The sequence below is a fragment of the Pholcus phalangioides genome, unplaced genomic scaffold (assembly GCF_987345545.1).
Source record: "Pholcus phalangioides strain wild (caught in Gottingen) unplaced genomic scaffold, Ppha-v1.0 ptg000004l_1, whole genome shotgun sequence".
Classification (NCBI taxonomy): Eukaryota; Metazoa; Arthropoda; class Arachnida; order Araneae; family Pholcidae; genus Pholcus; species Pholcus phalangioides.
In genome coordinates, this window is record NW_028301597.1 from 46,131,513 (window position 1) to 46,150,399 (window position 18,887).

The 18,887-nt window shown below is 37.2% G+C and overlaps 1 protein-coding gene across 1 annotated transcript in view; it reads left to right on the forward strand.

Moving 5' to 3' along the window:
• LOC149087699 (neural cell adhesion molecule 2-like) overlaps window positions 1-18,887 on the forward strand; it is a 271,875-nt gene that overhangs the window by 200,624 nt on the left and 52,364 nt on the right. Inside the window, exon 7 of the mRNA XM_089231589.1 lies at window positions 17,091-17,378. Coding sequence (XP_089087715.1) covers window positions 17,091-17,378 — 288 coding nt within the window. The remainder of the gene's footprint in view (window positions 1-17,090; window positions 17,379-18,887) is intronic.

An 18,887-nucleotide genomic window follows, 5' to 3' on the forward strand; every position in this document is an offset into this window, starting at 1 on the left:
AGTGCAGTTCCACGTCACCCGCGGCGTATTTGCGGATCATTGAAAGACCCACCCTTGACACAGTTCCAGAGCACTTAAGCGACCCGCGACGCGTTTCCAATCCAATGAAAGGACCCCGCACCCTGCTAAATGCTGAGCGCTTCCGCTATATACTGTACTTGTGAAGGCGAAATAAATACAAATACACATAATGACGTAGAATTTAAACTAATATACGTAGGAGACAAAATATGAAATTAAATAACGTCTTCTAATTTTCATTCATTGCTTTTTTTCATTCATTGCTTTTTTTCATTCATTTTTCATTCATTGCTTTTTTCATTCATTTTTCATTCATTGCTTTTTTTCATTCATTTTTCATTCATTGCTTTTTTTCATTCATTTTCATTCAGCACATTGCAATATAGAAAGGTATTTTCTCTCCTGTGAATATTATAATATGCATCACTTTTTTCCCCATTTTGAAGATATTGGTTACGTTTGAAAAATTTGTAAGAACATTAAGCACAGTCAAAGTCTCGGATCCGTCGACGAGAGGAAAAATCCTTTCCGAAATTGTAAATCCTATTTGCATTTAGTTAGAGAGAAAAGAAATAGATTCCAAGTAATTTCACAAGAATAACAAAAGAAAGAATAAACCGGAGCTATAAGGGAGCATTCGATACTGGGAGTAAATCTCTTGAAATTGTGATGATTTTATTCACATATTCGGAATATAAGTCGACCCGTGAATTATTTAAATCCTCCGATTCAGTCATGAGATAACATCGCTTACTACCGACGATAGGGAAGATTTCTGCAGTTTATCTTGAATTATTCACTATCTTGTTATCGATTTTTATAGTCTGTAAATTGTTTGTTATGTGTGTAATATATTACGAATTCATTGCTCAAGAAGTTTCGGTGGAAATGTAGTGGATATCGAACGTAAATTTTTTTTACAAAACAGACGTTTGCTGTAAGAGATTCTCCACAAAACAAATTTTAATTCATATTTTATGCCGAGTGTTGGTGTTATAATATTTATTCTATGTACAGATGTTCGAAAATATTTCAATTTGTATATAATCTTGCTTTTGTCTACTATGTAAACTCTTTACGTGAATGCTGTGGCACCTATCACTGAGGTGCGAGTGGTGCAGTGCTCCGGTACCATCGCGAGAGCCACGTGTGGAAAATTTATCGCCCACAATTTACATATTGAAAATTCACCCGCAGAAATTCACAGAAAGAAAATTTACCGATAACTAATCACCGCCACGCAATTTACTGAAATAAAATTTCACCACCACGCGATTCGCCGACGTGACAATTTCCCGCTAGAAAAACTCAACGACAAACAATACATCGACAAAATGGCGTAGTGAAAGAGGGCATGAGTACGTGAGAGAGAAAATGAGTGGTTGATTAAGTGGAGTAGGGAGTTGGTGAGTGGAGTAGATGAGCAAATGAACGAGTGAGCGGGTGAACAAATGAGCGAGTGAGCAGGTGAACAAATGAGCGAGTGAGTCAGTAAGTTGTACGTTCACTCAACCCATCATTCGTACTGACACTCACCCATTCATTCACTTACTGACTTACCTACTCAGTAACTCCTGCACTCACCTCTCACCAACTTGATAATTCACTCATTTGCTTGACCACTCATTCGGTCACTCAAAAAGTGACTCACTCATTCACTAGCTTATTTGTTAACTCATTCTACAGCCCATGGCCCAGGGGCAGCCTCACATACCTTCTGCTGAATTTGGTCAAGTGTACCGGGGATATCCACTTAAACGTAGCGTCTGATTTATCCGGGGGGAAGGGGTGCTGCACCATTTGAGCCCCCCCCCCCTCACCTGACAGCAAGGTTCGGTAAAACGATATCAAATATTCTGAATTAATAAACTAGAATTAACGGCATTGTTATTTGCTAAAAGAATATCAGCTGTATCATGCTGCATTGGTATTATTGTATCATTGATGGCAACATTTATGGCACCAATTATTGCAATTTTTCTTGTGCCTGATTAGAGCTTTTAGGAGAGGCACTGATGTTACACTCCGTCGGATTTCTCGGGATGAGGACCTAATCACCTGCAGAGTCATATAATAAGGACTGTCTCATGACGCGCTGGAGTTGGTACCAGCTGACGTCATCGCCTTGACAGAAAATTCCAATTTTCACCGCATGATTTTTGCATTTAAAACATGCGGAGTTTCCCAACCAATTTTTATGAAAAATTCGCAGATAATTTGGCACTTTACATTAGATACCACGTATAGAAATTTTAGAATTTGATAATATCACCTATTCAATGAAATATGAGTATCTTAATAAATGATTTTTAACTGCGCATGCGTAGGAAATACCTATTTAACTTTTTTTTTATTATTTAGTTGCCCGGTATATATGCAGCTTATGCTTATATAGAAATTTCAGTTGAATTTATCGCGAAAATTCAGAAAGATATACGGGATGTAGTGGGCTGTAACTAAAGTTTTTATCTAAGAGTACCTAGAAGATAAGGGATTTTCCACAAATTCGTATTTCGATTATTTTCTCTCATTTGATCATTTCGAGAATAAGCCCACAGCTTTATGCGAAGACGTGTGTCTGATGCTATATAAGAGAAGTGCTTGAACATAGCACACGTTTATGATGTCAGAATGAAGAAACTCAACGAAATAATCAAATGACAGAAAAAAAATTTATCAATTTGGGGAGAAAATCCCTTATAATTCAGGTACTCTCAGCCAGTAACTTAAATTACAGCTCACGATATCACGTATATCTTTCTGAATTTTTACTACACGTTCAACTGGCATTTTTATATGAGAATTCGGCAATGCCCATCAAAAAACATCATAGATACTTCGGTGGTTTTCGTGATATCTGATGATTGTACGTGATGCTGATCCTATCAAGAGATTATGGAGTCGTGCTAAAAATAAAGAAGCTAATCAACTGCAAACCAGCTGCTATCGCCTTTAAAATAGCCACGATGGGATTCATGGTTGAGTTCCGACCCAGATCTATGCTGTTGACTTATAAATTCAATGTCTTGCATAAACATCAGTGGTCACAGCCATAGATGGTCATTGTACAACATATTCGTACGGTATCGGCACGCGTTTACTCATACTGTCCAAGCAAATGCACATGTAATTTTTCGTTTGCAAAATTGTCCCATTTTTCTACCCATAATGCGAAGATTGAACGATTCTGGGCTTGTACATGCGCAAGAGGAAAAACATAAAACACGAATTCGACCAAGTTGATGTAAATTTGCGTGAAAATATTCATGCAATAATCTGATTCAAGTCAGTTGTAGTTAGTTCTAGGTGTTCTAGTTCTTAAAAAGAAACTTTCAGTGTGTTCTAATTTTTAGAAACAAAGAGGAAAAAATAATTTGACACTTTAAGAAACATTCAATCAACATTAAGCAAATTTTTTTCCACCGATATGTTCATTCAGAACCTCTTAGAAGATGAAAATACAAATTATAACCATACCCTTAATTTGGGCTTTCCTTCTTTAGAATTTCATGAACAGCTTTCGTAAATATTTCTGGGGTGTTCTAATTTTTTTCAAAAGGACGTGTACTTAAAATATTCATTCTAAGTAACTCATTCATTCCTGTCTACTAATATACAGTTCTAAGCAAAATTCGATGTTAAACTAAACCCTTATCATAAATACCGTATTAATTATGAGAGATCCTAAAGACATCCGATTCATATGAAACTTATGAATTATAGACTAGTCTCCCATTTCTTGTCCGAGAAAATATTGACGCGTTCGTTTAAATCAAACTAAATCTGGGATACTCATACATATGTATATTACAGAGCGCTGCAGCCCGATGTGGGCGGTAGTTTTTGATATCGGGTTTTAACTCTTTATGGGCTCGCGTGCTTAGCGACAATTTGTATACTTTTGGAAGAGATTTCGGGCTATGGGAGAAGAAGGTCTCGCATATACTTTTACGAGGCTGGTGAGGGAGGGAGGGAACCATATTCGTAATACGGAGCTGGAAACAAAGCTTTTTGAATCTCATCAACCACTTTTTCCGCTCCTAGACGTTATTCTACACTTTCAATACTTCAAAAATGACGACACGCCATTCGGGGAGGCTGGTCGGAGAGAGTGGCGAACAGAGAGTAGAAAAATGAATAAAAATGAAGAGACGAGGTCGAACACACCAGGAATTATTGGTTACATTAAAGGCTCCCCCACACACAAATATACATGCATGCTATGCTTGTGCAGCCAAATGGAATACCGTCATCGGCGGAACATTAAATGTTTGTAGGTAGCCCATAGGGATGGCAATGGAAGTGTTCTTCTCGTACTTACTCGTGGTGGATTCGCGTGCGTAGTCATCGATTCAAATATCGGTGCTTGTGCCGAAGACGTCTCTCCGAGAAGTTTTAGATAAGTTGCATCATAGAGAAGGAGTGAGGAGGAAAATGATTTTTCTCTGATATCGACCGCGCCCAACTATTTTCCTCTTTTCTGTTTTATTATTAAATAAATAAATAAAAAACGCGCAAAAAAAATGTTATTGAAAATCTAGGAATAGAGTTAGGAAATACTGAAAAGGCAAAATTGAGGAGGTAAAATAATATGAAAGAGAAAACGAAAGGTTACGATGGAAATCGAGCAAAATTTCGTTTTAATATACAAAACAATCTCTCTAAAACCGGGATTAAAACTTTAAAAGTTTCCTAAAAGCGCTTTGATATAACTTGAAAAATACAACAAATGAACTGATCGGTTTTATTTGCTCGAACGTAACTGATCAGTTTATTGGTTGTATTTCAAGATTTGTAAAAGTTCTTTTATCAAACTTATATAGTGGACCTAAAATAGGGGGTGCACAATCTTTTTAGTGCGCATCTCAGTTATTTGGTATTTTTGGCACTCGCAAGCAGAAATGGGAAGCTAGTATATACAAGTCCTTTTCACACAGATTACACTATAAAAGTTTTGTGAAAGCTCTTCGATAAAACTTGAAAAATGGAACCAATCATCCCACCGGTTACATTCATGCGAATGCAACCAATAGGCTTATTAATGGGTTTACTTGATTTTTTGTTCTCTCATATTCTATTTTAGTCCAGGATGGCACTATAAAAGTTTGGTAGAAGATCTTTGACAAAACTTGAAAAAACAACCAATACTATTGGTTACATTCAGCCTATTGGTTACATTTGCTCAAATGCAACCTATACTCTTATTGGTTGCATTTTTCAAGTTTCATAAAACAACTTTTATAAGACTATTACAGATTACACTATAAAAGTTTGATAAAAGTTCATTTACAATTCTTGAAAAATTCAACCAGTAAAGTTATTGATTACATTCGAGCAAACGCAACTGATTACCTTATTAGTTGAATTTTTCAAGTTGTATAGAAATAACTTTCATCAAACATTTGTAATGTAATCATTACACTATAAAAGTTTTGTAAAAGCTCTTTGATAAAACTTGAAAAATTCAACCAATAAGATCACCAGCTGCATTTGCTCCAATGTAACCGATGCTCCTATTAGTTGAATTTTTCAAGTTTTATAAAAGATCTTTTATCAAACTTTTATATTGCAATCCCGGTCTTAGACAATTATTTCATCTCTTTCACTTTCTATCTCAGTAGTAAGGTTTCTTGGGCCGAGATTACACTACAAAAGTTTGATAAAAATCTTATACAAGACTTGGAAAAACACCAATAACCCTATTGGTAATATACGCTCTGATGTATCCGATGCTCTTATTGGTTGAATTTTTAATTTTATAAAAGAAATTTTTTAACTTTTTATAGTGCAATGCTGGCCTTATAAGCTTGTCTTTAAATCTTGTTTTTTTTTTTTTTTAATTTTTAAAAATTATACATTCCCCATTTAAAAAATTCTTTAAATAAAAAAGGAAACTATTTAGATTATACCTAGACTCAGCACAATCTTCACAAATAATAATTACAGAATCAGAAAATAAGATGCCTTCTCACATACACGGAGATGCAAATATGAGTTTTATTTTGAAGGAAAAACAAAAAAAAAACGCCTGTAAAACATAGTTTTTATAAAATCTCATATATCTCAGAATAAATAAATATTTTGCGTAATTAAGAATATTAATTACAGTGGCATCTACTATTTATTTTTGAATAAAATTACATTTGCTTTTAATTAAATTACCTTGGAGATTGGAAAAAAAAATTTCAAGATAATTTCCGTGATTAATAAAGAAAACTGTTCTCCCGCTTCTCATTAGCACTTGAGAGAAATTAGATATTTCCATTAATTTTTTTTTAGAAGAAAAATTTACATAAAGAGTTTCGATTTATATGGATTTCGGTTCTTGCATTGTAACAATTTTAAAGCATTATAATAATTCATTTTTTTATATGTATATATTTTGTTTTGTTCCGAATGGTGATCCGAGTACTGATGGGGAAAAAAAAATTTAACACGGGAAGAGATGAAAATAAATCAATCATTATACGTGGTATGCCGCTTAATGTGATCAAATCGACACCGAAGTGCTTTGATTGGGACTCGTGGTTTGTGATGTTAATAACTGATTGATAACTATGTCTGAACGAAATCCCGGTTGTGAGTACGATAACCATGTATTCCATCGGGCTGAACGGGACGTATGGGAAAATGCGCATCCCGTATTTTTCCCTTCAAAACAGGTTTCAAAAATTGTTAAATCAAGCATTTTTTCCCAATTGTTCCAAAACAGGATTTTTTTTTTTTTTTTGCTCATTTAGCATTCTATTTTTAATTCATAAATTGTGAGCCTTTAGCAATTAGAATGGAACTGTCTATTGTGCATTATGAATATAATAATATTTATATATGTATAATAATAACTTTTCATAAGGGGCCGTTCAAGTATTACGTTATCATCGATGGGGGTTTCCGATTTGCTGACTTTTGATGACAAGGGGGGGGGGGTTGGATAATGCTTACGTAATCAACCTCCCCTTATGAAAATATGAGTTGAGATTCAGAGGGGCAGAGCTGATGACGAAATTTTGCTGACAAGGGGGGGGGGTCAAAAATGGCTAAAAATTTGCTTAATTGTAATACTTGAACTGCCCCTAACGCGTAGGGAACGTTCCACAGAATTTCCTTGTGGAAGTCTTCTGACCGAGGCACTGTGAATGAAATGCTCTTGATACTCGTTGGAAAATAACAATTTCGTGTTGAAACTGAAACGGGTTCCAACACGCTCATCGGTGAATAAAACCGTAAACGTGGTCAACTGAAAGAGAAGCTGGCAAAGAACTGAAAGAAAGCTACTTTTTTTGAAGTGAAACTTCTTTATCCGGGGAGTGTATTTTTTGGGGGAAACGAAATTCAGCACACTTTCTTTTTCCTGAAAATCTGTTTCCTAGAATAACTGACTGCGTGAGGAAGAGTTCCGAGAATCAGATTTGTTTTGGGGTTGTGGTACTGGTGGGTGTCTATAGACATTCGGCCGGGTAACGAAATAGAGTTGGGAGGGGGTTTGTTTGTTTGGGTGATTCGTGTCGGACAAAGACGGTTTATTACCTGTTCATACCCCCGTGACGCTGCACCCCCCCCCGGCCACATGAAAGTATATTTCGCACACGAAAGCAAGTTTTGTGACGTCACTGTGCCAAATCCTAATTGACTACGCTGTCATAACGCGGAATACACCGTGTTTCTCACTTTTTTCTTAATCTTCGCTCCTTTACTAAAGCCCCCCCCCCTTTTCTGATTTAGAGCTAACCCCGATTATCATCAGAGATTTTTAGTGAACAAATCTGCCGCACATGGGATTTACAGCGGGTTCCATTATAATTCCATATGACGCCTCGTTATAATTCCGCGGGGCGGATGGTGTCTTGGGGATCAAATGGGTCAAGTTTAGGGGAGGGGGAATGGTAAGGGGTCAACAAAATCAATCTTATTTACAATTCAATTTAAAATTTCTAAATTCAGTTTGAAATAATTAAAATCAAATTTACATAATTCAGGTGAATCTATTCATATCGAAGTTTTACTTCTATCGCACGAGATTCACACGCAGATTTTTTTAAATACTTTTTTTACCTTACTTATTTCTTCATTACATCATTACAGGCCCAGGGTTAACATGGCATGTTCTGCTAAATGAAAGGGGGGTGGGTGATAGACGAGCCCAAGTGGGACATAAAACACCCTGCCACCCCTGTCCTACCTCAAACTGTTTTCGAATTATAAGGGATATTCAATTATAGAAGAAAAATGCGTTAAGTCTGAAAAAAACAGAATTTTTCAAGTTATTTGGATATAGTTATCATGTCATGGATGTCATCACGTTAAATGGCGCGGACTGTGTAACTTCCATTTGGCAATGAGGTAACAGTTGTCAAACCTAAACGCTTTACTAACATCCATCTGCCCACGCTCCAATTGACTTCAAGTCGATCTGGAGAAATACTCTAACGCTAGAATTTCCAACTACCTCCATCAATTTTACGTTATATTACGAATTCGGTGTCAATCTTCCCGTCACATTGATCGAATTCATCGATGAAAATCGAAAAAAAATCTCCGCATAGCACACTTCTTTTGAGCAACTTCAGTTCTGATGTCTATCCAATCAGGAAATTTCCCATGTTCCCCCGGTTCCGTAGGGTACCTCAGAAAGCAGCAAACTATCCAAATTTCACGAGTTCAAGAATTTGCCATTTTTGACCTTATAATGATTTCTGAAAGTCTACATAGATAACATCTTTGAGCTCACGATCTTAGACGTATAGCGTGTTAGTTACGCTGGAGATTTTTCCTCTTTCTGGTACTCGTGCTTGTTAGCCGACAGTGCATTATTTACTCCATTTACTTCGATGGTTCCCGTTTCATAATAACTTCAAGAGTTTCAGGAAGCGGACAAACTCATCAAACTAAAAGTCTGTAACTCGAAACGGCTTCTATACTACCCTTTTTGAAATCTGGGGACATTTTAGCAAGGTTTCAATCAAGAAGGACGATACTCTTAGAAAACTTGCGAAAACAGTTGATGAGCACGCTCCCCTGAAAATACTACCCAGTTCTGGGGGTTTCTTATTCGATACCTTTCCTTAAAATTCGAACGGTCTTCATCCTTCTCTACTTGGATTTCATTGAGTTCCTAATCGTCTATTGATTCACCCCCCCCCCCCCCCTACCATGAATAGCACAGTACGGTCGGACCCACTTTTAGCGAGAGTCTGAATATAACGAGTAAATTGATGCATTTTGTTCAATACAGTGCTCGTTCAAACGTTTTAACTGATGCCGGATGCGAAGATGAATGCATGAAATAAAACTAAACTGCCTCTACACGGGGACCCGAACACAGTCCTACCGCATGCAGGCCAAGCGCACAAACCCACTACGCTACGGAAGCAACGAACTTCTTTCCTCAAATCTTATATCAGAGTCGCCATCAATTTTCACTAAAAATGTTGCCAATTCTCTGCGAACTGCCAATTATTTCTATTAAATAATTCTTCGCTGGGAATTGGATTCAGAAAAGGCTACATAAAGCCATCAAGGACTTAAAAATTACTTTACGGCAAGAAAAAAAAAATTTCTACGTGACAAATATTCCAGAATGATCATGTTATTATGATACAGTTTATCGTTGATATTACTTCATCGCTGATTTTAGCACTTGAAATAGCTTTCGTAAAAAAACAGGACTTTTCTCTCTGGGAATTTTTCGAGGAATTTCCTAGAAAACGGAATCAGAGGGAAAGAGAGATAGTGACCAATGTGTCGTTATATCCGACGTCGTGCCGTTTTCGTCGACGTTGTAAGGAAGGTACACTAATATTATAATCCATAGAAATCACAGCCGGGCGTTGCCGAATATCGATGTTATTATAGCTTAGGTGTCGTTACGTTTTCATCTACGTTATAAGCAAAGTTCATTAATATTATTTTCTATGGGAATTGGCCGGGCATGAGCGGAGATACGGGGGTCGGGTCATTGCAGTAATGCCCTTCTCCTCCTCCAAGCATCAATGACGGAGCCGACTGATCTGATGAAAATACATTCCTATGAATTAGCAATCATGCCCCCACACAGCCTTTTATATGTCTATCTCCGCCTATGCAGCCGGGGTCGCTGAATAACGCCGTTATAAAGTAGAGGTGCCGTAACAACTAAGCTCGTTATAACAGTTTGGTTGAATGTACTCGCTATAAACGCTTAATTATCGAAATTTCTTGTTTTTTGACTACAAAACGGATTTAGTGAGTACCAGATTTAATAAGAATTTTTGTGGAAAACGAGCACCTCGTTATAAGCGGGTCCGACTGTGTTTGCTAAAAACACAAAACTTCAATCGTAATATTCACTGGGTGCTTCATACATTTCCATGGATTTCAAAACTGAATCGAATGCGACGTATTCGGTGGATAAAGATGAAATTGATTAGTAAAAGAAACATTAATTAAATAGTTATCAGGTGTTGCAAATGTGTAGAGCATAATGCATAATTCTCATTTTTAATTGGAATTCAATGCTTCACCTTATTTATTAGGGGGGGGGGGAGATGATGGGCTATAATTGAAAATAGTTGAAATACAACAGAGAAGGAAACTCATTTATCATGAATTAAGATGGAAGTCATTAAACAAAATAATAGAAGTTATTTGTTACATTTTTTTGCCTCCAGCAGCTATTTGCCGTCTGTTATTCTAGTGAAGCGTTCAAATTGTATTCATTGTATTTAGAGGATGTCAAATAGAAAAGTATAATGTCTTTTAAATATTTATTAATGTTTCGGTAAGAGAAATTACTTTTGTGTGTGTCCAAAGCATTCGGCAGCATTATTTAATTGACAATAAATCCTAATGTGTGTCAGAACGAATCGAAAATAATTACAATGATAATTTAAATTGAAAGAAACATTAATTTCTTTTATAAAAAAAAATTATGGAATAATAATTAAAATAATTTCCTTTCAGAAAAATGTCATTTATAGTCACTTTTTTTTATATTACGGTCAAAATCGGTTATAATGATGTCGATGATTTCTTGAATATTTTTCGTTATTACCGAGGTGTCGTTGCAACCTAGATTGGCATTTTCCAAGACAGTGTGGATATGAAAAATATACTCAGTTGCAATCAAATGCAAAACTTTCATTATGATTAGCATGACCATATTTTATCGAGAAAAATGCGGGAAATTGTGTTAATTAAACCCGGATAACATCGTCCGTTTTCACTAGAAATGTTGCTGATTTACTGTGGAATTGCCAATTATCATTACCTAAAAACCTAAATCTTGGCTGGACATAAAACACTATAGCAAGTCTGCAATGAATTCAAATTTTTTTTTACTGCAAAAAAAATTTTTTGCGCGACAAAATATGTATGAATATTTGTATTTATAATCATAGGCTTCTGGTATTATTTATAAATTACACAAATTATCTTCATATCTGTGGTTTTATTAAAGTACTTCAAATATAGCAAGTTTCGTGGAAAAAACGGGACATTCCCCTTTTCGAAATTTTCTAGGAATTTCTTGAGAAATTGGATCAGAATGACAAAAATGTGTCATTACATCCGAGGTCGTTACATTTTCATCGACGTTATTCTCGACAGAAATTAGCCAGGGTCGCCGAATATCGGCGTTTTACCCGATGTATCGTTACAACCGAGTTCGACATAACATAGTTTGACGACATTATAATACTCCTGCAGATAATTGAAATATTCTTTATTCAGAAAATGACTACTATGATTAATAAAAAAAGGTTAAACGAATTTTTATACTAACAGTTAATAATTTTCAGTTTATTCGAATTTGGTTTCCAAAAATATTAAATAATTTATAAATATCGTTAATCACGTACAATAAAACGGTTCTAACGACGTCAAAGATTCCACAAAATTGTTACGTTATAACCGAGGTATCGTTGTAACCGATTCCTTTAAATTGGTTGTTTTGAGAGCATACTTGGCGTTTCTAAGACCTTCTTTCAAATATGTTAAAAAATAAACAGATGATATCAAACAGTGTGTATGAGGTTTTTGTTTTATTGCGATTAGGGGAGGTGACCATATTTTATCGAGAAAAATACAGGAAAATGGGGATCATAAATGCGTGACATCGCCAATTCCCGCGGAAAATGTTGCCAATCGCTGGCAAAATTATCAGTTATTCCTTGTACATAACTCCTCGCGGGAAATGCAGTGCTGCATCAAGTCTATGCGGCAGATCTATACAGTGATTTAAAAAGTATTTTACAGGAAGAAAAAAAATTTAAACACATGGCAAATATGCGAGATTAAGCACTTTACGATCAGGGACGTAACATTGCTCCCAAATGCCTGTGCAATAAATTCAACCTCCCTTTTCCTCATCGCTAAGCTTCATTGTAACCATATGTAACAAGGTTTCGTGTATGCTTTTTCCCTCTCTGTTCTCCTCAGCCATTTCCCCTCCTCATTATTCAGGGCATTCCACCCCCCTCCCCGAAACATATAATGTATCTTTCTCAGAACGAATCTTTCCATTATATACTGTATATGGAAGTAAGAGAGAGAATATGTAGGTGAGGGCGAAAAAAACAAGGCACACTGTACATCTCTTACCCTTCTGTAGCTCTCTTATCTAATTATCTACTGTCTGCACTGTGTTCCTTCCCACTCTTATCGCTTCTTTTTCTTTCCCTTTTTTCGTTTATTTAATGTGTGAGCAAGGCTACCATATTTATCGTCTATACGTTTAATATAAATCATTCAAATTTATCACCAACAGCTTGTATGCGAAGGGGTTAATATCTGCAGTCTTGCAGAAAAAAACAAATAATTGAAAATAATTTGCATTATTTTATCACTAAAATTCGCAAATAGTTTGGAAATTTATAAAAAAATTAAAGGAGTTGGCACATACTTGAATACGGTTTGCGTTATTTTCACTGAGGATGGGTTTTTTTCCGGTACAGAATAAAAATTTAGTTCAAATTTATGTCAGTGGAGGGCGCTGCACGTAAGTAAATCAACAATTTGGACATGAACCTTTCTTCAAACTTTTCTGTGTCCAAAACGTTTGTAAAGCTTCGGCCGGCAGTTCGAGACGGAAGTGAAAATTTCATAAATGGTGTTTTATCCCTCAGAGTCAACATCACAATGAAAAACGTACATAAGCACTAGTAACAAGAAAATTCAGAAATGAGCTCTAATAATCGTACACCCTTATTTAAAAAACTCTGGTTTGCATATTACACCATATTTCCTCGAGGAAATTACGAGAAATCGCCAATCATTGTCCAAAATTATGCCAAAGGCTCACAAATAAAATTGCCAATTGTTCATAATATCGACGGATAATCGCCAATTATTCGCCAAAAGGTCAAAATTGTCGATTATTGCTAATATTGCCGAAAAATTGGCAATTGTGGGCAATGAAACTAGTAAAGAATGAGGGTTCCAGCAGGGTTCATTTTTCTGCTGAAACATGCAAACTAAAGCTATAAAACATGCCTTAAGCCCGCTGTTGCGAAGATGAATTTTGGGAAGAAAGAAAATTCAATTGCCTTTGCGGGGAATCGAACTCACGTCCTTTCACTTTCCGGGTGAACGCACTAGACTACAGAGGTAACGAATCTCTCAATGTTTCCTTGTAGCTCGTGTGCACTGAAAGGGACCGTACATGGACGGCCGGACCTAACTCAGGCCAAGCTCACAACTGCTGACGCTGTCACCAGATGGCGACTTATGTGAAAGTATCTCTCTACGCCATACATACGAAGGACCAATCCTTCGTCCATATCAGACTCATTTTCGGTTCGATCTCGCAACGTGGATGAACATTCCTGCAATGATGAGCTTTACTGTCAATCATGCGTGCGTACTAAGACTTTTGTATAGGGCCGTTCGAGTATTACGTAAGCAAATTTTTAGCCATTTTTGACCCCCCTCCCCCTCCCCTTGTCAGAAAATTTTCGTCATCAGCTCTGCCCCTCTGAATCTTAACGCATATTCAGTGGGATCATCTCTCCCACAATTAAAAATTTATTTTTCAATGGGAAAAAAATATTTTTTAAATTGAAATTTCGTAAGAAAATACCTTCATATGCTATTATAATCAATTTCTGTTAATTTCAATGTTATTTGAAGTCTATGAACGCAAAATTTATCTCCAATAAATTCATTGCGACCTACCCTCTAAGCCATATATTGCATAAGACCCGCGGACCAAATATGGCCATGGGGGTTATCTGATGCGGCCTGCCCTCTTCAAACCTAATTTTGTAAAAATGAACTAAGCGGCACATCTACTTATCGCTTAAGTGTCCCGTGGTATAATTCCAGAACATTTAATCGGCCCGTGGCATATTTTCAGATCACTTGAATAACCGGGGACACAGTTCCAGAACACTTAAATAATCCGTGACACATTTAGAGATCACTTGAGTGAAATGTGACGTAGTTTTAGAGCACTTAAGTGGCCCCCAGTGTGGTTCTACATCACTCAAGTTACCCGCGGGACATCCTGAGATTATTTAAGTGATCCACGGCATATAATTACGGATCACTCGAGTGATGTGTGTCACAGTTCCAGAGCACTTAAGCGGCCCGGACACATTTCCAGATAACTTGGATCCGCGAAAATAGCAAATTAAATAGCATAATTAATCCGCATCTTTAGGGCACTTATCAATAGGGGATGGGATGTCACTTCAAGTGCCCATAAACTATCGAAAGCTTTTTCTCGTTTTTGGCGCACCGAGTAAGATGATATTCAAAATATTTCATATTTTCATAAAGGGATGACGTAAGCATTATCCAACCCCCCCCCCCTTGTCATCAAAAGTCAGCAAATCGGAAACCCCCCTTTTTCCCCATCGATGATGACGTAATACTTGAACGGCCCCCACAGTACATCTCTTTCTCTGTTATAACTGTGTATTCGCACCAAATTTTATGAAAACCTGTCCACTAGTTTTACAGAAATTTGCATAATATGCTAATTCTTTTGATTTTTGCACACGAGTGTGCATAATGATTCTCGTCTGTGGGACCGTGTATGATAGACTCCCAGTGAACCATGTTGAGTTAACAATTAGTACTTTCGGTGATTAGGTGATGCCCAACACACCAATATTATTAGATGCCCTCAGAAGAACTGAAACATGCGGCATGAGTTTAAAAAAATATAATGAAGAATATTTCGATTGAAAAATAATAAAAGTTGTAGCGATTTCTCAGAATCCTCCTAAAATACTGTTATAGAGGGGGTTTATCATAGTAAAGTATATCGTTGTATCTAGAGAAGTTTAACATTACGGAATATAGGCTATTCCAAACAATATTTTAAAAAATACCGTTGTTGAGGGATTTGTCGTTATATCGGGTATGTAGCGAGGTTTCATCTGTTTTGTGGGCATTGTAAGTAAATTGAGCATAAGATTTTCTAGTGACATTGAAAACCTTTATTTTGAAACACCCCCATAAATGTGTTTTTACTGTCATACAACCCCTTTTCGGCGGTCACCTCCGCAGACGGGCACTTTTTTGCGAAACGCCGAGTGGCCGTCTTAGAGGAGTTTCACCAGGCCCGTCATGCAGGGGGGGGGGGGCAGGGGGGCCGTTGCCCCCCCCCGGCTTTCGAAAATACACTAAAAATGGTATATATATGTATACTGATATATATATATATATACATACATCGAGTACATGTGCTTTGGAACCACCCCCACCCCCTGGAAAAAGTTGAAATGACGGCACTGAGTTTCACTACCTTTAAATTTTTGAAAATCATGAAAAAATTCTCCATCGCTCGTAAAAATAGCGAAATATGCAGTCATAGCAATCCGAGTGTAATGATAAACAATACAGAAAATAACGACAAAAGACATGCCGTTACATCCGAGGTCATTGCTGGTCCTTATAAGCAAGGTTCGTCAAAATTATTCTCTACGGGAATCAGCCGGGACCACCAATTATTGACGTTAATACCGAGGTCGCTGTAACAGAGTATCTGGTCGCTGTATTTCCTGTGATTAATAGGATGCGATATTATTGGTAATCAAATCATAACGACATAAAGTTCCGTTTATACAAACAAATGTGTGTATTCTGTTATGTTATTACTATATTTCAGTTTAATTTAGCCTCGTTCCACTTCGAGGAAACCCTTGAAACAGTTGCATTAAGATATATCCTCTTACGAGATTCGTTCCGGAATATTCATCCTAAAATAGTCTCGGGAGAAGATTGCGCAATGGGGAACATGAAGGTGGAAACATATTACATTTCGCGGAACTCAAGAAGTTGAATCACGGACCCATCTCAAGTAGCAAATGTTCGAGCCAAGGAACCGGAACCCCCCCCCCCCAAGCCTCTTACACGAGATGATGGCTCGGATTAGCATATGCACAGATTTAGTCTCCTCAATCCTCTTATGTTAATTTAAGAACCTGGAGTAGAGCTTCTTTGTGTAGCTTTTAAATGCAAAGCCTTCATTAAAGATCCTTGAAGTTGTACATTTCACCGTTTTTGCTAGTCATTTTATAATTATTTGATTAAATTAATTTATAGGGATATGTAAAAAGCACTCATTTCTGATTCTACATAAGAGGGGGGGGGGAGTCTTCAATCTTTTAGACACGGAGGGCCGAATGTGGACCTCGAAGTCAATGATGCTGTTAGGGGCTGTTCGAGTATTACGTAAGCAAATTTTTAGACATTTTTGACCACCTTCCCCCTTGTCAGCAAAAGTCAGGAAAACTCTGAATCCCTCCCCCCTTGTCAGCAAAGGTCCGACACCCCCCCCCCCTTGTCAGCAAAAGTCAGGAAAACTCTGACCCCCTCCCTCTTGTCAGCAAAAGTCAGCAATGCTCTGACCCCCCCCCCCTGTCAGCGGGGCAGCACCCCCCCCCCCCCCCGACGATCAAAAATTTATTTTTTTAATCCGTCTGATATGACGTTTTAAAGTTTGCCCCATGAACTTGGAATCACAAGTACAAATTATTATTTGGGGTTGAATAAATCGAATAAATTTGAATGAATCAAGTATGTCTGCTGAGTCTTTGTGTACGGCTCTGATTTTATTGCATGAACGTTTTTTTTTTCCCCCTCAGACGCTCCGAGGTGTAAACCGAACAAGAAGAAACTGTATGGTGTCGGAAGAGGAGAGGTGATCAATATAAGCTGCGAAGTGGACGCTGATCCGTCCGACGTGACATTCCGCTGGACACTGGATAATTCTCTGGATGAAATACCCTTGAGGAATTTCTCGTCGAACGGCTCATTCAGCACAGTCACCATCGCTCCCAAGACGGTGCTTGAATACGGGTCGGTGCTTTGCCGAGCCAGGAACAGCGTCGGCGAACAGAAGGAGCCTTGCGTCACCAAGATAATCGTCGCAGGTAATTTATGTATACTTATCTGGATTTCCTCTCCCGTTTTCTCCGGTAGAATTCATTCCAGCCAGAACTCCTTGGGAAATATTTCAGCGACAAATGCCTATCTATCTGCAATGTCCGTCTAACAGATTGGTTTGGAATTGTAATTCGGATTGTACATTAACGGTCAATACGTTCATATTTGAATTTCTCAATACAAAAGAAAATCATTCTATCTCTCATAGTCGATTTTGTAGAATATCTGTCTGCGAAGTTCGTAATTGTTGCGTGCTATCTTTTTTTTTTTAACATCAAATGGTGTTTATCGTATTGAGCACTTTTCTTCGATAATACATCCGAAGTGAACATGTGTGTTCGATTAATATAAATATCTTGGGGGAGACATTACGTCAGTGATTTGTAGGTTCAATGAAAATCCATACCGAGTGCACATAAAATAACTTTGCCAATTTATGAGCTCCCAAGCTGCAGCAAAACTCAACGCATGATACCTCTCACGGTTTCGGCTACGGCAACAAAATCCCGAAGAATTCGAATGGCGGCACCCGCTCTTTATGCATCGCAAAGTGAGTGGCGCAGTAAAAATTGGTGAATGGTGTTGGCACGGTACCTGTAGAACCATAAACGCCAGCCTAATCCGATATTTTAATGAACATACGTTGTAGCAATGCAACGATGCTTTCTTTCTTTCTTCCTTTAAACCCGAGAATAATTCCGGTCCTATCGCCATGGGTAATTTACTACCGAGTGAGTTGTGCCTGAAGTGCGTAAACCTAACATTCTGAGTTGGTATTTAGTATTCCGACTGATTTTTCAGTGCTGCCATCTAGATTTCAAATTGTGAGCGAAGTGTGATGATTGAATATTTGTTTCGTTTCGGTCCTGTTGCTCCTAAATCACTGCTACTTGCTACTTAAAATGCAGATGGCAACACTTGCTTTACCCACAACACTAGACACGCGTGAAGACTGTTTCACACACACACACATTCGGCACACAACCCACTTATCACCTGAATATGAAAGGTTAACAAATTGCCCAATAGTGATAGACAGGAATTGTACTCTGTTTTAAAAGTAGAAGAATCGGTAATGTACTGATTTGCTACCGATGATAACTTACCATTACGCAGCATAACGTAACATTTCATCATTATTTTTCCCATGTAAACCATTCGTACATTCTTTGGAAAATTCGTTAAATGAAATGACAATTATCGATAGTATTTTATGTATAGGTTAAACATTCATCTCACAACAAATTTAAATTTAACACTTTAAAATTAATAATAGTGCCATTTGAGTATTTCATAAGAGGAAATTATGCAAATGATAACAATGCATGTACGTAAGCATAATCAAATGATGATGGCGTGGAGAGTAATTGAAAAATTCAATAATACTGATAAATACTAAATAAATTGGATTTTAATATTTTCTTCTTGAATTAGTCTGACGCTAAATTAAGAAGGTTATTTCCAATGATCCTCAATAAACAGACTGTTAGTTGTTT